The 24980-nt window shown below is 41.6% G+C and overlaps 1 protein-coding gene across 1 annotated transcript; it reads right to left on the bottom strand.

Annotated features, from left to right (window-relative positions):
- Positions 1–768: 768 nt before the first annotated feature.
- FERMT1 (FERM domain containing kindlin 1) lies at positions 769–22854 on the bottom strand. The gene is made up of 15 exons (XM_052672239.1): positions 22713–22854; positions 19063–19235; positions 17626–17859; positions 15712–15858; positions 14924–15137; positions 14132–14234; positions 12476–12583; positions 11438–11569; positions 11242–11291; positions 8609–8733; positions 7201–7307; positions 5913–6134; positions 4276–4400; positions 2213–2354; positions 769–1053 (listed from the first exon to the last, which is right to left on the bottom strand). Exons 2-15 carry the CDS (start codon positions 19211–19213, stop codon positions 880–882), a joined length of 2034 nt encoding a protein of 677 aa, XP_052528199.1. The 5' UTR covers positions 19214–19235; positions 22713–22854; the 3' UTR covers positions 769–879.
- Positions 22855–24980: the final 2126 nt, after the last annotated feature.

Genomic DNA, 24980 nt, shown 5'->3' on the forward strand with positions numbered 1-24980 from the left:
TTGTCCCTTCAATTTCTTTAGATACCTGAAACCAGTTTTGGTTTGTCCAGCAGTTTTATGAATCCTCCTAACTCTCTTCTCCTGTGCCTTTCTACACATGGTAGGGCAGAACCACAGTTCTTTCAGAACAAGTGGATGTGTGTGGCTCTCTCCAGCGGGCTGCTACAGTTGCAGCTCCTTATGCACAATGTTTCAGAGTAAGCTTTTTCTATTCTGCATTACATTCATGAGCAAGATAATTTCTACTGGCACTTCAGCTCCGAACTCCTGAACAAGCTTAGAGTTAGATGTTACCACAAAACAGAGTAACAAGGACAGAAGACAAAAAGAAGGCCCATGCTCAAAGGCCTTTTTAACAAGTAAATAATTTAAAATAATACCTAATGCATTTTTTCAATCTGGAAACTGGCAGAGTTCCTCAAAACATTAACATCCCGAATCCAATTCTGTCGAGATAAATGCTTTGTTCTTGGTATGCGGTAGCTCCACTGGCCTTATGGGAGCTATTTATATGGGTGAAGGTAGACACGGCACCATGGTAGTTTTGAGCTGTGTAATCACTGCTTGAGTCATGACAGCGCAGCCTCTAGGGCTTTGGAACACTGCCTGAATGTTTTCTGTTCCCAGCACAAGTGTTAGTCAGGTGATATAGCTTTAAAACATATTTATTCAGCACTCATTCTATTAAAGGATGGCCTGTTTAACAGGGGCTGGTTTGACAGTGGGAATTACACAGCTGTAACAGAGGAAATTCACTGCACAATGTCCTCGAGTTCCTGTAAAATTTATTTATTATTCAGTAATTAACCATCAGAGACGTATTTTTCTTTATCTCTTGTTCTCTTAAGCAGTGGGGAGAAGCAGGCAGAGCTTTTCACCTCATTCCTGACCTCCAGTTAGTTTGTGGAACAGTTCTTCATCCAGAGATTCATTGTGGTCTTTGGAGCGGGTTGACAAGAAGATGTAGCCCCCAATATGCTCATGGATGATTTTGCAGTCTGCGCTCAGACATGTGAAAGCAATAGACACGTTCTGATCAAACTCAATTCCAACCTAGAGAAAATACATACAGAAAAAGAAGGAATGGAGATAAGCTGCATCATTTTTCTGCTTCAGCGTCAAGAGTGAGTGTGAGAGCACAGCTGGACCAGAAATACTGTGACAAAGCAGCACCTGTCTCTGCTAAGCAAGAGCTGTAGATTTGATTTCTAGGTCTGCAGTACGTTGCAGGTCTGTGGCTTCTTGTTTGCAACTGTTCTGTTCTTCAGGGCCCTCTTGTGGTCAAAGGCCTTTTTGGCAGGCAACAAAAAGTTTCCAATGATTTTTTTTCTAGCGGTGTAGTAAGTGAGAACACTGGGGAGAGCAGAAGTGGCACTCCTGACTCTTTGCACGTTTAACCAGCTATGTTTAATACCATTTGTTGTTATGTGCTGACTTTAAAATCTGCTCTGGGGGCCAGGTTTTGATTTCCAACTACTGTCAGTTCTAGAATCCAGCAAAGTGGGGTTAGTTACTAACTGGCTTTTGCCTGAGAGGGTGTGCAGTGACAGGGGGAGAGCAACAGGTATTGAATTTGATCTCTCCTGGCTCTTTCAGATGGATATGGAAAATGGTATAAGCAGGAACAATTTCAAGGCTGCTTGTATTTATATCAGCTTACACTAGTTCCACACCAATAATGTGCAATTGCAAAGGTGGCTTCAAAGTTTGAAATCTAGTAGGCTGCTGGGCAACAGATGGTTGCACAGAGCATCCAGGAGCAGAAGCACCTTGTTATAAAATGCACAACGGAGCATCTGTATGGGCATAGGAGAGTTTGCAACCTCAGACTGGGGTTTGAAAAACACATTGGGTCCTTGCATCCTCAGCCTGTAACAGAGACTGAACTACTGCAATTTAGAGGATGACACATGAGTAAGAGGCATTCTTACAGACAGAGATAATGAGGAGAAATTTACCTTCAAGTCTCTGTACTTCATCCCACTAAAATCAAAAGCAACTTGAATAATCTTGGTAGGTAGATTTTAAACTTGGAGACCTTATAGTTTCCTGAACTTTCACTACAGACTCCATTAAGAAAAAGCCCTATGTTATTTAATAACACATCAGAACACGTTTAAAATTTCCTTTTTTAAACCTCACTATGAAGTTTAAAAAGATTTCCATTGCCTGAAATGTAATGGCTGAATGCTGTGAGCTGTTCCTGTTTTACCTGGCGTATTTCCCAGTTCACATTCCACTGCTTCATGGTGGAGAACCTCCATGTTGTAATAGGGTCTCCTGTGGCTATATCTATTCTTATCAGCCTGTTGTAGGACACCCCAAGCACATCTTCTTTCTTGCTTCCTTTAAACCTGAAAAGAAAACCACAGCCAACTTTGAGCAGATTTAGTCTGCAATAATTCTTGCCTAAAGATGCATTTAATGTGCCCTTCTGCAAAAGTGCAAAAAAAGGGTGGGAAAATTCACAACAGCCTGGGCTGGACTAGAGCTTGGATTCTTCTTTAAGACAGCATTTGTAAGAAAGCAAAGATGTGGCCTGGTGAACCAGGTAAAATAACAGGGCAGGTAGATGTGGCTGAAATCTTTCCGATTTGTTGTTGTCTGTTTAAAAAGTACTGTTCTGCCAAAATGCATGAATTTGATTGTATCTGTATTGGAAAAGTGTCAATAATATTTTTCCTTGTTTCAATATTGCTGAAATATATTCTTGCACATATTCTCATTTAAATTATATAAACATATAAAAGAAACTATTTTGTGTATCACCATTAACTTATTGAAACAACTGAGTTAGCAAAATATGCACATCTCTGAGTAGTGATAACATCACAAAATATTGAGATGTCTCATCTGTCTTCTAACTTGAGGTGAAAATGGAATACAATGGTATCAGAATTTCTTGCAAACAGAAGTTTCTGAGCTGAACAAAACAAGGGAAAGACTAAGCAGATTAAAAAATACCATTCACAAAAGCTGGAAAAAGTCTAACCTGGCTACTGCTATATTTTCTATGATTTTCATTCTGCTTTTGAATTTTCTGTCTTTTGTTTAAACAGGTCTGAGGGAGGTAACGTGACCTGGACCACAAATAGCATCTTAATTAACTCTTCCACTGAGATACTGTCCATCAGCTTGCAGAAATAAGGCACAAGATGTTTTGCCCATCCTATAAAATTTAAGGTTCTTGTTGCTGTTGTTACAGAATTAGTGTTGACAGATGGGGCAAAACATCTCTATGTTAGTTAATTAAATACTGACAGGGAACATTCCTGCGCACTGAACTCAAGTGTCTGTTCTGTTCAACTGCTAGAGGAGCCCCGGGCACAGTTCTGGCTGCAAGCAAGCAGCACTCTCCCATGTGGCTCCCAGGGATGGCTGAGGAGCTGGAACATCCAGGCTTAGCTTGTGTTTACCAGCTCTGTGTTCACTACTAGCTCATGCTGTACTGGTGGTTCACACCCAACTACTGGGGTTGGGGAAATACGAGAGTTTAGTAGTATGGATGTTTGCTCTTCTATGCCAGCTGGCCTCTATGCCAGAGTATGGTTACCAGCTTGCTCAGTTTATACCGCAGATGATTCTTAAGTAGTACTAGGGGAGGTAGTAAGAAATTAAGGAGTGTGCCTCCGAGTATGACTGTGTCAGTACTCTTCATTCCTTTGCTGTTTTGTCAAGAGAAGAGGATGCAGGTCAGATACTTTTGCAGAGCTATGCCATATTCAAGGGAAGCATCTGGGGAAATTGCTGTGAAGACAGCAGGACCTTTTTTGTGCTCACTGCTCTTCCAAACTAACCTAAAAGTGGGATTTTGTTTGCTATTTTCTTAAAGAAATGCCAAAGAAATTATGCTCAGCAAAAAGCATGCTTTTGTATTCTAACAACTGAGAAATGGAATGAAAAAAATATAAGGCAAATCTGAGAACATCAGCAAGATTTCCCTGTTTTTTTTTGTTTTTTTTTTTATTAAATTTTTTTTTAATTGTAGAGATTTTATGTCAGGAAGGGTTTAATCTTACTGATGTTATTTCAGGCAAAACCCAGCAGGTTTGTATAAAAGCAAGTATAAAAGCATAGTAGAGACTCTCATTCCAGGAATGGAATTACTGAGTGCTACAGCTATAGAAAAATCAGCAGCATGGAAGTTACTACAGTTAATAAAGGTCTGTGGGGAAAAAAAAATACTAAGAGAGAGTTTCTACAACAAGGAATCAAATAAATTCCTGAAAATCAGTGACTGCGAACAGCCTGACATCGCTGCAGCAGTGCGATTACCTCACAATGTAGTAGGATAAGCCAAACTCGGGGAGGGACTGCCATGCTTGAATAAAACGCAGCTTTGCTTCCACCAGGGGCATCTGGGATACATTCTGGTGAGCTTCCAGAATACGAGCTGCCAACTGGGAAACACAGCAAGAGAGAAAGATTTCAATTGAACAAAAATATACATGTTTTCACTAAATCAAACAGCATTAGCTCTGATGTCAAGGTATTTACTTGTCACTGTTCATGCAGTCATACTGCAGAGAGAACCTGGGGATAGACTTAGAGCTATAAGGGCAGAACAGCACAGGAAGGTCTCAGTATTTGGGTTTGTGCTGCACTCAGACTACTTCCAGCATGCCACAAAATGATCTTGTCCTTGTTTGCTGCCCACAGGCCCATTCTGTCCTGGGAGCCTGCTGGCAAACAGGGAGGAAGCCTCCGTTCAGTTCCCTCTGCCGTCTGTGTCTTCTCCACTGGGCAAAAGTATGAGATGGTATTATTAGTGACTCATAGTGTTATAGCACTGCCAAAACAGACTGCTACAGGGTAGCTTGCATTACTAGTGAAATTCTGGCCCATGGCTCCCTGCTGGCCAAGGCAGTTGCAGAAGGCAAACATCTGAATTGCATGTTCATTTTTAATAGGTTCTCCAATCAGCTATCTTGGAGTAACAGTTTGTTCTCATTCAGAACCTGCAGTGTCCCATGCCAGAACTTTTTTTAGCCAATTTTTTCATTATTCTTGCCTTGTATTTCTTCTCTGGCAACATGGGCCTTAGTGTACTTGCTCTGGATTGACTCCATCAATCCAGGAATTGATGGAATAGATGGAATACCTCTGGAAAGCTGTCTTGCTAGAATGTTAAATGCACTGTTAAGGAGCAGTTCCACACACCTGGAAATGAACTCTCACCACTCTCCAGGTGCTTGGGACACGCTCACAACTTAAGGCAATGAGGGAGGGAAGGAGCTCAGCAAACCCCTCAGGATTTTTTACTAGTGTACCATTTGTTACTCATTTAGGCATCTTATAAGCTCAAGCTGCCATGCACAGGCTAAATACAAATATATTCACAGTAACACAAGTCCCCTTCCTTATGTAGCTGCTCTAATTACTGTGCTGTTTATCTAGTCCTGAAAGCAGACTGTGAGATGTGCAGTCAGCCCCTCTGATTAGGTGACGGGATTTTATGGACAATGCTGAGTAGCACGTACACTATTACTGTGCTTGGAGACTGCATCCCGTGCTCAGGTGGGCTGAACTCTTGACTCAAAGGCACAAAGAATTAAATGGAGAGGAAGGAGGAGGGGTACTTGGTTTAAAATGCAGGCAGAATCTTCCCTTCCTTTCTCACTCTGAAGAGACTTTCAGGGACAGCGCCATCAGGAGTATGTGATGAGTGACTTAGGAGGCAGGCAGATGTAGGAATACTTGGAAGAGGAGCTGAGAGAGCTGTCCCGGGTTCAATTTAAAACAAAAGAGACCTCTCACTGAGTGTCAAAGGGACAAATGAGTAATGCAAGGTGATTCTAGTGCATAGCCACATGGTTTCCAAATGCTGCTTGGAACCAGTCTCATCCTTAAGCAGTCATCTGCCTGGTGTTTGGAACAACCCATTTCCAACTGTAAAGCCATGCTCAGTATACCTGCTTAGACTTGTATTTTTTTGTGTAACGTAGTGAGACAAAGCATTCTGGTTTCATATCTACGCTTTCTGGATCAGAGGCAGCCTGGGGAGACATAGTCCAGTTCTTCATCTTGAGAAATGAAAGGATCTTGTGAACCTCAGGATGATAAGAGCTGTCAGCCATTGTTTTGCCTTTTGAGGCTAAAACAGAAGCAGCCATCCAGCGGGCATACTGATTCTCCTGCAACAAATACAAATGTTGGTATTTCTGGTCAAAGCATTTATGAAGATGGCTCACACATCTTTGTACAGTAAAGCCACTGTACTTAGTACATATGGATATGTAGTTACAATAGTACTGCTGTTCTTCCCTGACTGGGTGAGTTCTGTCTACAGAATCAACCTGCACAACAGTTAGGTTTTAAAGTTTGAAAACCCTTTATCTTGAAAATGTACAGTAAAGCCACTGTACTTAGTACATATGGATATGTAGTTACAATAGTACTGCTGTTCTTCCCTGACTGGGTGAGTTCTGTCTACAGAATCAACCTGCACAACAGTTAGGTTTTAAAGTTTGAAAACCCTTTATCTTGAAAATGTAGTTATTTCTCAAAAAAAAGAGATGCTTTCTTATGCCAAAGAATGTACTATGTAAAACAGTTTTTGCTGTGTCCACAGCTATCACTGGTATGAGCTGCAATTGCAGCTATATGCTATCACTCCTATGTTTGCTAGAACAATTTTGGTATTTCATCCACATGAATGTATCTGGAAAATGGGCTGATGCATGAAGCTACTAGCTGGCAGAAAGAAATCCAGTATTTCTGAATATATTTGATTGGAAATTTTGTGGCACTGTTTTCCACATAATAAAATTTTTTACACAATTTGCATTGATGCATTCCAATGCAAACCAAATACATTTAAATTGAAAGCTAATGTGAGATCCCAATCTTTATCCGTACGTAGGGAGTTCTAATTAAGAAAGAGAACAAAAACAAGAACTTGTTCTAAAAAAACTGTACAAAATTTTGTAACTTCTTTGATATTTTTGATAGCACAGTATTTTATTTTTCCCAGCAAGTCTACTTGGAAACGGATGATAAAGGCAGAATTAATGTCCTTTCCTCCCATCAGCCATTAGATTTTTGTTAGACCACCACATCAGTCTTAAATTTACTGAACATGTAAATAATGAACTCCCCAGAGCATTCCTATTTCTCTACACAAATTCTAGAACTGGACTGTGGGCTTTCTAGACGTCTGCTAATAAATCAAGAATATAAACTTTCCCTTGTGTTACTCACGTTGTCACATCTTAAGTATACTTCATTCATGCCAGCAGCAACAGGAATTAGCAACTTTATTCCAAACTTCTTTGCTGCAACATTTACATCTGGTACAACTTCACACCCTAGATCACAGAAAATGAGAAAAATGGATTTATTTAATTACTATCTCACTAACTTAAGTGCAGTTTTTCAGTATTCAGTACTTAAATACTGAAAAACTGCACTTAATTGTTGCTTTGCTTTAAAATTGAGGTCCAAGACTTTCAAAGATTAAGCCTAATGAAAGCTTTCTGTTCTAGTTCACTGCCTGGCCTGGCTTGCCACGGATATGAATGCTCTGAGCTCAGAGAGCATGTTATTCACTATGGAAGAGACCAGATGTGGTGCTTTCAAGCTTCAGCCTGCTCTTAGGAAATGCTCAACATTTAAAATGGAGTGGAGTTGATGAGACAGAGCATTTTACCTGAAAAGACTTTTTTTCCCCTATTTTACCCTAAGCAACTTATTTTCAGAAGCAATTTAATAGTGAAAATGGGACACAGGTGACATCTGCAACAGAGCTGGTCATTCCAAGGATCCCAGCGATCTCTAGAACTCAGTATTTCATGTTGATGGTGCTACTAAAGGCTTTCTGGACCCAGCAGGAGTCAAGGATGACTAGAGTTGCCTTTGTGTCAAGGGACACCAGAGCTGTGAGCTACTTGGTGAGGTTCCAGTCACCCTGACTAGTTTAACCATCCATTTATCTGACCTACTGAGGATGTGCAGATCGGTATGCAGAGCCATCTGTTCACAGGTGTCAATCTGCTTTCTTTTTCAAAAGTTTCTTTTAGGAGGAATCCTGGGCATCACCCATTCCCTGCTGCTGAATATATGGTGTTCCTGCAGAAGTACACGTAGGTGGAAGCTACATAAAATGTTGGTGTGTGCCGTGTACATGCAATGTTTCTCTTCCAGAAGCACCTAAAGCTGGCTGCAGCTATGGAAATCCCCTTGTGTGAAACAAACAAGGCACAGAGAACTTCTTGGAGGTGCTGCTGCACAGAGGTGTACAGGTACTGGATCATCGCATCATCCATACCTCTACTACTACAGAGGTGAGTACTGCCACCTAACAGAGAAGAGAACTATTTGGTAATAAAAGTATCACTCAGAGATCACATTCTCTCTCTGATTCATCTTTAAGTGAACTCAGGGGTATATGCAATTTTACAAGCCAGGTCCAGATAATCTTGTGCTAAATTACTGAATGCTTTCTGTTCAGCCTTTTGAAGATTCAGTCTGCCTGCTCAGGAGTGTCAGTAACTGAAAAAGTAGTTTCAGGACTAAACTGTGCATGCCTTGAGTCTTGCAGAGATCTCTTGATGTTTTCAGTTCATTAACGCAATATAAAAGAGGAAAGAAATGAGAAGAAAATCCCTACCTTTTAGGTTTAGTTTCTCTATAGGTTCTCCCTGTCCAGATTCTTTGTTTTTAAAATAAGATATGGAAGTGTCTTTAAAGACAAACCAATATGGCTTGATAGTTTTGATTGACAGTCTCCTAGGCCTAGAAGAAAAAAAGCAATCACGTTTGTTGATATTGAAAGGTACAAAGTGCTAGTTCACTCACCACTACTACTGTACAGCTCAGACTGCCTAGAGGTTACCTACACATGGCTTCAGTTGGGCAACTCACACTTGTGTCATTGAGGGGGAAAGCACATTCCTGGAACCAGCACAACACCCAGGTTGTCCCAGCTGTGTATGTGTTTTTTATCCTAGACTCCAGCTGAATCTTATCTGTAATTTCTTTCCTTCCTTTTATTCCCCCACTCCTATGTGATTTCTCTTATTTTTTCTTCCTTTCCTAAGTGAAGCCATTCTCTTCCAACAAAGAATATATATGTGTGCATGTATGTATAGTTTGTTCTTATACAACAGAAACTTTCCAGGTTTTCCTTAGCTAGGAGATTTACACCCATCAAACTAACCTGTGTGCACTGAATTGTAGTGGAGTAGGGACCATCTTTTTGGCTTTATCTGAATAATACCTAGCACAACAAAATGTTAATCTTTGTCTAAGTTTCAGAGGTTCTTTAGCACTCCAAGAAGTGGTAATAGTTGAAACCATCTTACTCAACCCTTCACACATGTATATACATGAGTTAATCCTCATTATAAATTATTTTACTTCATTTTGGTGCTTTGCTAAAGCAAACTAATTTCTTTCTAACAGTAGGCAGAAAAATATCAACTTTGGAACTGTGAATTAACTGATGGATACTAACAATTAAACTTAGTGGTTGTAACAGTTCCAGGAGGAGATAAAAATCATAATCCCACTAAAAATCATAATCCCACTAAGAATACTCCAGCAAAACCATGGGGAAAAAAACCTTAGATTGAGTACAGTGCAAGAGAGAAAAACAGAAGTCTTTGCGCTCTTTGTGGAATTCTGCTCTCTTTAGTACTCGCCTTTACATCCGAGATGATGGCATAAATGCTACACAGCTGCACAACAGTGAATTATTACCTCCTCTTGCCTTCTCTAGCACCTTTCTAAAAGTCCTACTTCAGTCCTTTCTAGAAAATTCAGATCTTTAGGTTTCAATTCCAAACATAATTTTCAAAACTGCCAACTGCTTTGGCTTTCAGTTTTCCAATACAGGGTCAAATTTTTTCCCACCCCAGGAATAAGACTCTGACATTTTCTTAGACTGACAGAATTCAATCACTAGAAGTTAATGAGCACTTTTTTTCAAAGCTTATCATTTTTCTTTTTGAAACAAAACTATACTTCTCCATAATATCATCACCCACCTGAAAGCTATATTTACTTGTGTGCTAACATAATTTTGAGTAAAAGTTTACTTCTACTTTATTATAAATTATACTACATTATAAGTTATGTATTTATTATAGTTACATCTATGTGAATACATATGTATATGACATGCAGAAGTTTGCATTTAGATTTATAACTGAGCACATAATTTTACTCCCAAAATGCTGTTGTTCCTTGAAAAAATGTTCTACAACTTAACCAAATTTCTACAATGCCTTAGATTTAGTAAGCAATTAACCATGTCTACAGGAAATGTTTAATGATGAAAAATAACCACTGAATGTTTTTAAAGCAAACCATTCAACTGCTGAGAAAAAATAAACAGTGTATTGTTAGAGGCAAGTAGCTGACGGCCCTTCAAATTCTTAAATTCCCTTTAATCCTAAGCCACCTTTGTAATGTGCATGTCAAACACAACTTCTTAATTGGAAATTAATAATATTTAGCAGTTAACAACAGTTAAGCATTTTCAAGTGTAATTTTCAGTTTGCTGATTACAAATATGACCTGTAAACAGAGTAAATCTAACAGATATTCCTGTAACAGAAATCTTTATTCTTCTAAAACCTGAAGACTGCTTTGATGAAAGATACTGTAGACTTGAGGTCAGCGTAGTCATTTGTATAACCTTTAAATCAAGATATTATAATGGGACTTCAGAACTGTACTTTCCTCAGTTTTCTTATTCAGGTGAGGTATTACTGAGTTGGTTTACTTTCACTTTTACTCCAACTTGAAATTCATTTTGATGTTAGAAAAAACAGACTCCACATCTGGTGAGAAAGGGGTAATATGTTTGTTTTGTTTGAAAAGGAAAAAATCTGCAAGGTTGCCTTCAGAAACCCTTCTCAGGGAAAGCCAAAAGTTCTTTTCCATGTTTCTCATTGGCAGAAATGAATCACAGTGAAGTGTGATTGAGAACAAGACTGTAAATTATTTAGAGACAATGATTGATGAATGCTAGGAAATTACAGAGAAATATAAAGAGCCTAGACTTTTAACAAGCATAAATACAGATGCCATAGCGCTCCAGAAGTTAGAAAGATTTGATGAGAATCTGGCTCAGAAGCAGTAAAAGAAAGATTTGAATAGGGCAACATTAGGCTAGTTAGAGCTAGCTGGTGTATTTGCTCACTTATAACCTCAGGATCTACAGTAAGATTAGAATGCAATATTCAAGGGATCTCTTGTATGGTAAGCTTTTTGTTATTATTAGTTTTAATAACTCACCTAACTAGCCTGAGATAATCAGCAAGTTTCGGGATGTCTGTGATGTCCTCCTATCAGGAATAATCAGGAATAATTTTAGTACAATACACTTTGTTATTGTCTGTTAATTCTGTTAAGAAACTGGGAACCAGGAAGGCTCATCAGAGCCAATACATTTGATTTGGTGAAAGCAATTCTGGGATGCAAAAAGTCATACCAAAATGTTACTTGATTTTCCACCTTCCAGCGTCACCTCCAGATTAGAAAGTGCAGCTTCTACTTCATCTACTTCTGATTCGTTGGTGAAATCTTGTGTCTCTGATGATGATGACAACTTGCTTACGTGATACTAAAATAAATCATCAAGAATCAGATTTGAATGGGCAAATTTATTTCAAATGGTTATTAGCAACATAGAATCACAGCATTTGAAAATGCCCTTTGATTTTCTGGGTCTTGGTGAACGGTGTAATGTACTGCAATGCAGAACCTCTTAAAGGGAAACTGTAAGTCCTGTGTCATTTCCACTGCAACTGCTGACAAAAGTTTCCCACCTTAACTGTCAAGATTTATATTACTTCAGTGTGTATCCATTCTGCATTCTGTGAGGTTGACTCTGCTAACATTTACATTCGTAGCACTGTGACCTGTAAGTGCCATCCACACCAGGTGGAAATTTGACAGATAAGTTCTGTGGTATTCTATAGTGACAAACTGTGCATTTTTGGCAACTTCATTTAAATGTACAAGGAATTTATTACTAATGAATTGTTCTGCCTTATTACGCACAGTAAGGGACCACGCCACGATAAATCACGTTAAATTTATATGTACTCCATTGCATTTCAGTCTTCACACTGTATTATAAGGTTTCTTTATTTTTGGCTGTTGTGAACATATTCATTCGTGTATTAGATTTCCATGAAGAACAAATGAAAGGGTGGTAGCTGGTATGAGAAGCAACACTTCATAGTAATCCCCTTCAGAATAGACTGGGATCAAAGTAATATCTTGTGTATGGTTAGCTTTAGGTAGTGCTAGTAAATGGTTCCATGAAGCGTATGTGTTAATCTGAGTAATGGTATGCTGTCACCAAATGTATTTGTTTTAGTTAGCTGATGCTCCTTACTGTTTCTCACTCAAATAGGAGGCCCCCAGACCAAGGAGACCTATTGGCCTGGGCTCTGTTGAGTTTCTGTCCTAGCTTGTGCCTGCTTCAAGAAAACAGGTTTTGCAGCTTGGATCAAGTACATGCCTGTAGTGCAGCAAAGATCAACATTTCTTCCTCTGTACAGTCAATTTCTTCTAAGAGGATGGCCCAACGGGCTTGCTCATATATTTGGTTTATTCGCACGGCATCATACTGTAGCAGAAAAAGAACAACACTGGTCATTGATGGCAATCAAGGTACAGATTCACGATCAGCTGCAGCTAATCTAATTGATGATCCAACATTGGACTGAAGTCATAAAAGTTGTTTCCTTCCTCTCCCCAACTTCTGCCCTGCTGTATGTTCCCATCCTTCTCTTACACAAGCTCGCACAACTGTAATTGCACAGTGACTTGCTGATCCAACAGAAAATTAATGAGGACTTTGTGGCTGAAGTCGAAGGAAAGACTGAGACTTCCCTTTTTGTGGTAGTAGGTTTTGGACTGGCTTTCACCAAATGTGGAACCACACTGAAAGTGAAAATAACACCACATGGCTGACAGGAATACGACATTCAATAGCTTGCCACAGCCAAAAGACAGAAATTCTTAGACCTTACTTCCTCTCTTTTGCTTTTGGCATTTTTGGTTTTTGCTCTCCTCTTTCACTGGCTTGACGTTTGTCAGATCCTGCTGTGAACTGCTTTAATTCACTCTCCATTTATTCAGTGTGGATTAGTTTAAATTTGTTTGGTTAGTAAGCTGAAGTGAGTCATGGATACGCAAGCTCCAGAGCTGGTGGAAGGCAGCTGACGGGATGATGAACCTGGGAGCATGACCTCTCTCTTTCAATAGCTTCAGGCTACCTAATAGCTCATTGCTATCTTAGCTTATTTCATGGCTATGGCAAAGAGTGGAAATGTCAGAGCTACTGAAGCGGAGGCTCCTATTTGATTTCTAGTGGGAATGGTATTTCACCTAAAACATTATGACCTGAACTAAAAAATGCCCTTCTGTTTAGCTGAGGTGCCTGAAAGAAAACAGGTTCACAGAATTTACGGAAAATAATGATATGAATGCCAAACCCCTTTCACATTTAACTCTTGATTTATGCTGGTCAATAATCACAGTTTAATTTCTTTCAATGTACCACCCAGGCCCTTAAAAACTTTGGCTTAATGAAACCACAGTGTCTGACTGACTTTTACTGGAATTAAACACAGTAAGAGGCAAAAAACCATATAAGTGATTTTCGAAGACTAAGTCTTGCTTTCAAAAGGGACTCAAATACTTTTACTGAGCTTTCCAGAAGTTTTTAATCATCCAGATACATTGAAATTAATTTAAGTGCCTTGGAGCTTCAGAAGGCTTGAGTCCAGAAAAGCTGAATATTCCTTGAAGGGCAGCAGAACATTAATGTCACTTTCTCTCCTATTTTCAAAAATAGGGCTTATACTTCTAGATCATTTAGGTTTAGTTTTTCCCTTCGTTTTTCTTGTTAGAAGTGAAATGGAAAGTAAACTGTCCTCTACAGATACTGTTTCTGGTGCTCTTCAGATCTCATCTTTACACTTAAGATCTTATCACAATGGTAATTCTGTGTCTAGAGGGGAAAAGTGCAGCTATAGCTGAGGGGCAGAATTAGATTTTGATCTCTTAAAGATCTGTGACAAATCCTAGCTAAAATTCAGTATCTTTGTGCTACAGCTTCTTGACATGAAAGCAGCCAAATAGTCAGCAACAATAAAGACAAAGTTCTTACTTTTGGATTCAAATCAAAGAAAGTGTAATATTTAAAGCGTAGAAGAAGCTGGTCATCCTCCAGAATGCCTTGTTCCATAAGTGATCGAGATGAATCTAGCCAGCTGTGGAAGAAAACAACTCTCAAATTCATTTGTATGGGAAAACTGTCACACCTGCAAAGCTGCAGTGTTGTTATGAAACAGAAATGGTAATGAACAGCTCTAAGTCTTGCAAGTCAGGGAAAAATTCACATTTCAAGTCATAACTTGAGTAAGTGGAATATTCATATAGATTTCCAATTCTCATTGTATGAACACAGTACCTAAAATCTTCCTCTTTTTTTTTTTTCTCAGCTACTACTCAAAACATCAGGACTAGATGCCAGAAACTGGGCAGTAAGTAATCATTGACTTAGCTATGCCAGTAAGATTGTTGTTAACTGACCTCCAGAAATGAGAATTTAATTCAGGCCATGTTATCTTTAGAACTCTTGCTTTTAATTTCAGTATTTGCTGTTTTATCATTCCAGCTACTTTTGTCCTTCCGTAAAATCCAGGGACATATTAAAGTTACTGTTAAATGCCCCACAGATCTCAAACAGGACAATCCAAGGCTAGAGAGACAATCTTCTCACACACTTGCATACCTAAACCCCCTAGCACGCTGTATTCTTCTGTGCTGTCCAGTAAGCAGCGCTTGCTTTTGCAAATTTCAAGAACTCACATAGTCTTAATTCATCCGAACTTACTGAATTTATCCACATGTGTATCTCTACTGTTCCTTTAAAGTCTTCAGAGTTTAGCCGCCTTACCCTGCATTGAGTTTGGCTTTGTCAGCTAAAGTCCGAGGCTGGTACATCTCTGCTAGTGCTTCTGGAGAACAGTTGGGATGACTGAAGGCAAGGATGCTGCAGTTCTGCTCAGTCAAGGGACTATCACTGAACCAGGTGATTGTAGAAGAAGCTGGTGTCCCACTGATGGGATCGTAAGTGGGCGTCATGGTTTTACTGTATAAACCTGGACTCGCTGCAAGTTAAAGCAGTAAAGTATTATTCCAAGGAAAACTGCCTTCAGACTTAGGTAGTCTACCATTTCCCATTGCAAAAGACTAGCTAACCTCTGTCTTTTGAGACACTACTATCTCTGCTCTTTGCAGAACCCTTGTCTTTTTACAGGCCAAGTGCCTTAAGGGATAAAAGTACTTTTCCTTCTGTGAGATATATCTCATTTGTGTTAGATACAAGAAATGCTCTCATTTTTTCATTTCACTTTTTCCTTGCAGATTGCCAAAACTGTCCATTTTTTTAAAAGTCTGATCTCACATTTTTAAAGAGCAGCAGCACATCCTGTGTGCAGGGCCACAGCTGATCACCTGTTTTGTGCTACTACCTTTCAAACAACAATGGAAAGTAAAACATTTACACAATAGAAGAATATAAATATACTGGGGATTTTTTGAAGCTACTAATTTGAACTCAGCTATGTCTCTGTAACTACAACCCTACACTGAACTGCTCTCCTTGGGTTCAACTGCATAACAGAATTCCTTCCTCTTTTTTCTTTCAGTCAGAAGAAGAAAATCTTACTAGCTTCTCATTACCTGACAATCCAGAACTTGTTGGAGAGTTGCACAAGTTTAAAATGTCCTCTGTAACCACTTCTTTGCTATTCTTATCTTTTTTCTTCTTCTTTCTGAGTGTATCTTCTGACTGTTTCAACAAAGAGAGTTCTTCTGACCGTCTGATATCTACAATGGCAATTTGGGAAATGAAGGAACATGAAACGTAGGAAACCTAGAAGACTACGTCCAAAAAAAGCCCCATGATTAGTAACAACGTCTGGGGAAGCTCCATATTTCTCTCTGAACCTTAATTTCAGCAGTTTGAAAAGAAAATCTAGTAATAGAAATAGAAGAATAGAAAATCTAGTAATTCAGTGACAAGGCCAGAGGATGGGCAGCGAGGGTGAGTTTTGCAAGCATTTAGTCCTGCTTTCCTAGCAAGTGTCACTATGGCTTAGAATATGAGGATAAAAACTCTGTCCCTAAAGGCTCCGCAGTAACCTTTGAGCATAAACTCAATTAAATGTATGATTTAAGAATAAGCAAGAACAGAAATGGAAATGCTGTATTTGAAATTCACTCCTTTGGTTTTTTGTTTTTTTTTTTGCTTAAAAATTTCTTATTTTACCTTGTCGATATTCTATTCTATTCTATACCCGTCTTGTTGATATTCTGTTCCCTACTGCAGTACTGATTCAGACATGTATTATCAGTTGCAAATCTAAAAAACGTGCAAAATACTTCCATGTTGGGTAAGCAAAGACATTTTAAGCTCCGTTCATGTAGAGAAGAGTTAGAAGATTTAATCTGAGAGAAAAACGCGGATAGAAATATTTAATTAAGCCAAATGTCAGTTGAGCAATTATGGCACTTCTATCAGAGTTGTTAGATGTAATAAATGCACAGTCCACTGCTAGAAGAAATTGAAAGCTATACTGTGGTCAGTGTATCATGGAATAGCTTAGGTTGGAGGGGACCTTCAAGATCATCTAGTTCCAAACCCCTGCCAGCATTGCCAGCTGCTAGATCAGGCTGCTCAGGGCCCCATCCAACCCCACCCTGAGTGTCTCCTGGGTTGGTATATCCACAACCTCCCTGGGCAATCTGCTGTTCCAGTACTTCACCATCCTCCACGTAAAAAACTTCTTTCTAACATCCAACCTAAATCTCCCCTCTTTTAGTTTAAAGCCATCCCCCACTGTCCTATCACTGTCAGATCGTGTAAAAACTCACATCCCCTCCTGCTTATAAGCTCCTTCAAGTACTGGAAGGCTACAGAGAGGTCTCCCTGGAGCCTTTCTGAGGTGCTCCAGCCCTTTGTTGCCTCCTCTGGACCCACTCCAACAGCTCTGCATCCTTCTTGTACTCAGGGCCCCAGACCTGGATGCAGTACTCCAGGTGGGGCCTCACAAGAGAGCAGAGGGGGACAATCCTCTCCCTCTCCCTGCTGCCACCCCTCTGTTGATGCAGCCCAGGATACTGCTGGTCCTCCAGGCTGCAAGCCCATGCTGCTGACTCACGTACAGCTTTTTGTCCATCAGGATCCCCAAGTTCTTTCTGCAGGGCTGCTTTCAATGAGTTCTTCTCCCAGTCTACACTTGTATTTGGGACTGCCTCGACCCAAGTTCAACACCATGCATTTGGCCTAGTTAAACCTCATTAGGTTTTCATGTGCCTACTTTCTTGAGCGCACCATCAGCAGGACTTCAACCATCCAGTACTCTTGCAGCTCATTTCTGACACTGTTTTCAGTACAATGGGAACCACTGGCATACACAAAAACCAGAACAACTGTCTTTTCTCAACTCAATGAAACCTCAATGAAACTCAATCCTACCTCAACTCAATGAAACAACTTCTTGAGCTAGCAGGGAGTAAGGATTTTACCTGAAAACAAAGCTGCTCAATAAAATGCTCCAGTTTAGCTGCCAGATGAGATTTAGCTTTACTTACTGAGAATTTTGCAGATGTCACTGACAGCTTTGAATACCACAGAAGAAAAGCTGACTTTCAGTCTCACCGTCTTCATGTTTGGCAAGCGAAGCCGCAGCATTTTGTGCTGAGTAGTAAAGAGCAGCTTAGCATCTGCCTGTACCCCGCATTTATCAAGAGTCCAGTGGGTTTTCAGTAGCCAGCACTTTTTTTGCTCCCACCAAAGGGCATAGTCTGACCAATCTTGTGACACCTCTAGAAAAAAAACAAAAACAATATGGTTCTTAATAAGTCCAGTAACTAACATACTGACAAATCGGCTTTGGAAACAGTACTCTGCATATGGGAGAATTTACATTAAAATTATAGTTCCAGTTCCTCAGACCTAGACCCCATTTGCTGAATACTTGTTACAGGTGCTGGGATTTAACTTTGTTTTCCTTGAAGAATTAAGCTAGATGCTGACTGTGGCACTGTCTTAATCTTGCAGATATCCACAGGGAAAGCACATCTGAATGTGGTGCTGTGCATGGTCCAACACTACTTGGATTGTGCTGGGATGTGGAATAATAATCAGGGGACCCACTTTGCAACTCAACAGCGTGAGCTCAAAATACCTCGTGCACACGCAGATGGGCACAAGTTCTTCCATGGTCTCCTGCAAAGCACTGCTGAACAGATCATCTCTTTAGCCTTAAGAACCAGCAGTAAGTTCCTTGAGGTTTTGGTGACATGCAGCAAAAGTCTCTTTCAGTCATTCAGTTTTCCTCGTTGACTGCACAGTTAAAGTTAATCAGGATGCTCACAAGAACAAGATTTACTGTGTTGGCAGTAAGCCCTGTACCAATCAGGAGAGCGTTAACAAGCTCTAACAAATAAGATGGCCTCTACCACACAGGATAAAGAAACTTACAAGAGAAGTACAAACTTGTAAGGGAGGTAGAGTCAATATGCTGTGATGTGGTACAAATAAATCTTTCAAAGGTCTCTGCAGAAGAGCAGACTGATGAGGCTGACCGAGGACAGCCAACGGTTGACTACAAAAGCATCTCAGTGAAAAGACAGCTGCCAAAAGATAACTGTCTTGTTTCACTAATATGGACTTGCATGTGTTTTGATTAAATAAAAATGTTGGGGTCCTTTCTACTTTGAAAACTATGCAGACAAAGAAAAGCTCTGAATCAAGATAGGAGATAGGAGACTTTGTGAGTTCCATGGAGGATTATGGAAGGGTGAACAATAGCTTTAGTCTGATTAGTTTTGAGCCCTTAGCTATCCTGACATGAAAGATGACAAAACCTTGACTAAATGAGATTGAAAAGCACACACATTGATTAAGGAAAGAGACAAAACCTTGCTGCTCTTAATTCCACGGGGACTTCTGCGATTAAATGGATTAAAGGAAAGCTTCACACATTATTTTAATAACACCATTCAAATGAAACGGTCTTTACTCACTGATTTGTTCCACTAATTTCAGCATCACTCCTCCAATATGAAGGTCCCCTGTGACCCGCAGTGTAAATTCCTTTTGCTCTTCTTCACACTGATGATCAACTATCACCAAGAGCTCCCAGGTGTTAGACCCGTAAGCACTTGAGGAAATCATTTTCCAAAGATCTGTGCAAGCTCTGCAAAAACCAAACAAAAAGGATATTTTTTTCCTTATTTTTTCCTCTACTCTTTGAAACTAACTGATATCTTCACAGTCTCAAAACATGTCCATACTGCCAAGATTTCAGAGTAGCCTTAGTAGGAAATTCAGATTTGTTATCTTGCTACCCCTGAACTAAACTCTGTTCTTCTGATTACTCTTGCAAGACAGAGTGGGATTTTTTTAAATTCTGGATGTTTTTTTTCCCTAACTCAAGTGTCGCTCATAGGGTAGAAAGAGCCCAATTTCATTCCGGTTTCCCCAATGCCAGGGACACTGCAAATAGTTGTAGGTGGAATCTGTTCTGGCAATCTATCCAGTGAAGAGAGGAATTTTGTTGACTTTTACACTCACGGCTGTAATTTTCACTGCAAATAAAAGTTTACATTTAGAGCAAAAGGCAGAAGAGTTCTACCAGAGTATTTTACCTATTAGGGTAGGTGTGTGTGGGAGTGTACAAACAACTTTAGTGGCTCTTTGCCAGCAACATCAAGGCACGTAGCAGCAGTTCCAGCTGACTGTCTGCTTCTGCAGGGATGAAAGCACGTACCCTGTCTCAGCATGGTGAATCACCTGAGATTCCACCAGGCTCCTGCCAGGACAGGTACATAGTAATCATGCCAAGCCAGACTAGAAGAGATGCTCACAGTAGAAGCAAAGCAGGTTATCATCAGTAGAGTTTTGCTAATTAGTGAAGAAGGAGCTGTAGGCACACAGTGCCAGACGCTGCATGAAGCATTTGGGATATTTACCCAGTGAAAGAAGACAGCAGATTATCACTCAGGGTGCCATCAAACTGAACCCTAAGAAACAAACCTTTACAGTAGAAGTGTAGGCAATAGAGTGGATGACTTCCATTTAACGCAGACATTCAGCAATGTCTAAGAATTCAAGTCACAAACAAAGACTTTGCCTATGGTGCTGTACACAGACTGCTTGAACATATAAATCAACTAGTACTTGTTTACAAAGAAGGCTAGAAGGGACACAGCAGTGCTAACAGACTTCTGTAGATCCTTAAAAAAAACAACATTTAGCAGTTAAATCATTTAGCCTAAGTTAGGTCAAAATATAAGATCAAGGCCCATTCTCACAGGTGAGGAGTGGCAGAAGGAATGAACACGGGACTGATCACAGCACAAAAGCAGACTTGTTTAGGTTATATGAATGTAAAATGAAGCTAAGGGTTAAGCACTTCATGCCTAGAAACAGGGTTTTCTAGTTTTTTTTCCACCTATGCACCAAATTCATAATAATACAGCTTTATGTTACTGATTAGATAACAAAGGAGGGTTTATGTGCCAAAAGATACTATTTGAAGGCAGAGCCGAGTTCAATGTTCAGAGGTTCCTTTCCAGAGGCACAAAGAGGCTCAACAGCCAACCTGTTACTGCTTAATCTTCTCCAGACTTTCAAATGTTCTTCCTAACTTCTTACAGCTTAAAAATTTCAATAGGAAGACTTCTGATTTTTTGTTAAATTACATATAATTTACATTTTATGTAATGTACATGCAATTTACATTACAATAATAGGTAGTATTTGTACTATGGAGTATAGTATAAAGTCGTCTAAGCATTTCAGTCAAGTTCTTTGAAAATCTGTTCTCAGAATACCACTGTTTCTGGTTTCTTGGTTTCCAACTCCTTTGGGTTGAGGCCATACTTTGTGGCAATCCTACTGATATAAAATTAGATATCTAAGGGATAATACAAATATGGTGGCAATGACAAATCTACTACTAAGAAAGAATGATTCCAAATGTAAATGCAATGAAAATGTACGTGTTAAGATTTGATTTATGCCAAAAGAAAATGAACGATAACATAAAGGAAACGACCTGTCCGGCTCAAAGCCATCACTGATGCAGTGGTTTTCCCCTAAAAGGAGTTTCATTGGAACAGTGCTGGGAGTCTGCCCTGCATGGCTAAAATCGTGACTTAGAACAGAGAGCTCTAACTCAGAACACCGAAAGGCCAATTTACACGGAGGAACAAATGCCGTTATGTTCCTGCATGTGTCAGCCTACACCTTTTCACCAAATAGTTACTGAACTAAAAACTAACAAGGGCTGGTACTTAACCAAGAAGTCTGTTTTGTCTTGGTAGATAAAGGCATCATGCTGTACACTGGACAACACTACAGCTGTACTGCTTCTGGGATAGAGCTGGGATTCTGCTATTGTGCTGCTGTGCACTATATGGTTTTACTAGCTTAGTATGCTTTAGAACAGGGCACTGTGCCTCTCATGGAGGCAGTGTTCAAGAGTTCCTGAATCCTGGCGCACCAGAATTCAGCAGAAGGGGAATACAGCATGCAGGAGATCAGTTGTTACCATTGCACTTTATTCACAGCAACAAGAAAGTCAGAACGCCACCAATCACACTCCTGAGCATCCGTAACAGCATCAAAATACATAAAAATCGACAGCTGACTAAGCATGAGGAACATGTGATTTCAGTTCAAGTGCAGGTATGAAATCTGGCAGAGCCGTAACTTCTGCCTACACTTCTGTCTATCATGAGGCAGTATTATTACTGAATTATTATCATCCATCCAGCAAAACCGTATAGGTAACTTCTTTTTAAATGCACGTTAGCTTGCCAATGCAATTCTGTGTACAAACGCTTGTGCTGATGTGGGTGAAAACGAGCAGCCCGGGGGCTGGGAGAGCCTCACTCGCACTGCGGCTTGCAGGGCCTGGAAAACCATGGCCTGAGAGCAGCTAATTCTGGCACCCCGTCATTCCCTGAAGCTGCTCTCCTCCCCACTTCCTCCTCGAGAGGTTTTAGTTTGATGATAAGAAAACACAACCACCAGTAAATCCATCACAGAACAAAGCCCGGTCTCAAAAAAGCGGCAAACCACGCAACGTGGACAACTGACTGTTGAGCACGAAAAACAAAAGAAACGGCCCGAACTGCCAAGAGGGGCCGCGCACGTCCGGTGATTAAACTTCAGGTGGGCTCTGCACGTGCCGGAGGGGCAGCGGCACGGCACAGCCTGTTGGCCAACGCAAACCTCCAGTGCAGCCGTTACACCCGCACCGAGCTCGGCGCAGATTTCAGCCCCAAGCTTCGAACTTCGTGTGGAAATACAGAAGGACGTGTCCTTGTCTGCGCAGGCACGCGTTCACCTTCAGGTTAAGCGGGGAAAACACGCAGCGTGCCGCCGATCGCCCCGCCGTCCTCAGAAGGCGACGGCGAGGAGCGCATTCCGCACGGAGCGCAGGCCTTTGAGGAAGTGCCCGGCTGCTGACACCCCAGCGAGGAGATTTCCCGGACGGGCCTCGGGTGGGCTCGACTCGCACCGCAGCGATTAAAACAGCTCCCCAGATAACAGCAACAAACTCAGCCGACCCCACGCTCGCCGCCGCTCCGCGCCCCTCGCCCCGGCAAGGATTGCCCCGCCGCCCCCAGCCCGCGCCGCTCCCCGCTCTCGCTCGCTCACTCACTCGGGCCCGGCCCGGCCGTCCCTCGCTTCCCCGCCCGGCTCCTGCTCCCTTCGCCCGCACCTGGCGTCTCAGCGCCGGGAGGAGGAGCGGCGCCCTGCCCGGCCCTACCCGCGCCGCGGCGGGGCCCCGGGGGCCGCACCGCTTAGGGAGCGGCCCCGCTCCCGCCCCCTCTCTCCGCGACAGCCAGCCGGCGGCACCCCGGGGCCGGGCAACGCGTCCCTGCCCCGGCCTGCCCTGCCCTCCGCCCCCGTCCCGGCGCCCGGCGGGCAGCGACAAGCCGGAGCGCGGCTCTCGCGCTGCCCCGGCGGGGGGCCGCTTTGCTCCGCACGGGGCTGTGCTGTGCTCGGATCTCCTCGCGCCGTGAGCGCCGAGGGGCCGCCTCTCGTTTGCAGGTGTCCCCAGAACGCCTGGCAAGCAACCGACGTGCCCACGTTAACTCTTTGCTCTTCAAAATACGGAGCACCCACAAGTCCGAGTGACAGCCAGGGACGGAACCTGGCTCTGCTTATTGTACTGTCGGTGTCCGGGGGAGGTTGGCTGTTGCGGTCGCGGTGGCGGGGCCGTGAGGAAGGCTGCCGCGGGGAAGTTGAGAGCCGCCCTCGTGAGCGCGGAGCTGGAAGCCATGTCGGGAATGCTCCCTATCTCACCATTAGGAAGTGAAGGCTGCTGCGGAGAAACCATAAATATGATGTAGAAGTTAATATTTAACGTCAGAGTAACTTTTAAAAAGCTATGACTCCATATCCAGTTGCTGTTTGCGAACGTAGCTACGCAGATAAAAGCTGCTTTGAAGTGACTGCAGATAAAGGCTTTCCTTTTGTCCTGGAAGGCTTCCTGTGTGAACTGGATGTCGGGTGTGGAGCTGGGAGGTGGGACAGCCCAACGTCCCCAGGGCCAAACCCGGGGCCTGTATGCGTGGGGAAATACAGAGTTACTGCTTTCAGGATGCTGTTGAGGAGCTGGACACCAGTGGTCATTGGAGAGTTCAGTTCTGAGGGTAAAATGCCAGAGAGTAGAAACATGTATTTGCAGTGTAGGGATGCATTACGATGAGTAAAGTGAGTTTGATTGACTGGAAGTGGATAAGTGCTTCTCTAAAAGGCAAATTCCCACAGAAAACCTTTCTCCCCTCAAACATTTGACCTGCGTAGCATGTGTAGTGACTGGGTACAACAGAACAAGGAAGAAAAATCGACAGAGGAAAACAGAAAATCAAGGAAAACGTTCTTTCTTATTGAACTCTTATCCTGGAAAATGAGTCCCCAGAGGCAGGAGAGGTAGAAGGGGTGCATCTCTGAAACTTCATTGGGAGCAAACAGTTACTCTCATTAGAAAAAGCAGATGTGAAGTAACTGAACCACAGATAAAATCACACGACCTTTGGTCCCTTTATTGCTGCCACAGATTCAGCCACTGAACTGCTCAGGCAACACTGATCTTTTTAGATTGCAGGCACACCAGAAACATGTAAACATCAAATATCCTTTAACTCAAAAACTTGAAAACAAATGCCTTTCTAGACTCAGTCACTTGGAAGCACTGATGGACCTTTAATTGCCCTAACCAGCCTCACCTGAGCCCTCCCGGCTCCTGCTTATGAACCCAGTAGCAGCTGTTGAGCTTGGATTTAGGTTTTCAGTCTCTGTGTGAGCGACACTGATGGTGGTGGTGGTGCCTTAGGTGACTGCGACACTGAAGGGGCTACTTTGCTTTCTTCTTCCTTGCACTTCTGTTGCTTCTTGGGAGTGGCTTAATTCAGCAGTTGGCTGGCTGTTAGATCTTCACAGTGCAGTTGGGTAAGTTATCTATTTGTTTTTTGAGCATGGAAATGTATACAGTTGAGCAAATAACTTTTCACAGAAAATGCCTTGAGAGATTTGAAACTCAGGGCTAAGTTATTTTCAGTAGTTAGACTGAACCATCCTGGTTCCCTTGGTGGGTGCTCCCGATAAGACTTGTGCTGCAGACCCTTTGTAGCTTCATTGCCCTTCTCTGGACTTGCTCTAGGGCCTCAGCCTCTGTAATGAGGGGCTCAGCCCTGAATGCAACATTCAAGGTGTGGTGTCACCAACGGTGACTACAAGGAGATAAGATGCAGAGATCTAAAGAAACTTGTAAGGTGCTGGGTTGTGACTGCTTGGCTTGGAAGAAATATGTTGTATTGTTTAAAAAAAAAAAAAAAAACAACAACAAAAAAACAACACAAAGTTTTTCTCTTGGGCGGTAAAACTGCAAGCCCTTGATTAAAGAAGGCAAAACAAACAAACA

The sequence above is a fragment of the Tympanuchus pallidicinctus genome, unplaced genomic scaffold (genome assembly GCF_026119805.1).
Source record: "Tympanuchus pallidicinctus isolate F22 unplaced genomic scaffold, pur_lepc_1.0 scaffold1, whole genome shotgun sequence".
NCBI classification, from domain to species: domain Eukaryota; kingdom Metazoa; phylum Chordata; class Aves; order Galliformes; family Phasianidae; genus Tympanuchus; species Tympanuchus pallidicinctus.

Excerpts from the sequence above, each read along its gene's own strand:
- FERMT1 (XM_052672239.1), bottom strand. The coding sequence starts at position 19,213 with ATGATTTCCTCAAGTGCTTACGGGTCTAACACCTGGGAGCTCTTGGTG. Across the intron at positions 12,584-14,131 it reads TCTTTGATTTGAATCCAAAA|TATGATGCCGTGCGAATAAA; the intron begins GTAAGAACTTTG and ends TTTCTGCTACAG. Across the intron at positions 4,401-5,912 it reads AAAAATACAAGTCTAAGCAG|TTGGCAGCTCGTATTCTGGA; the intron begins GTATACTGAGCA and ends TGTGTTTCCCAG.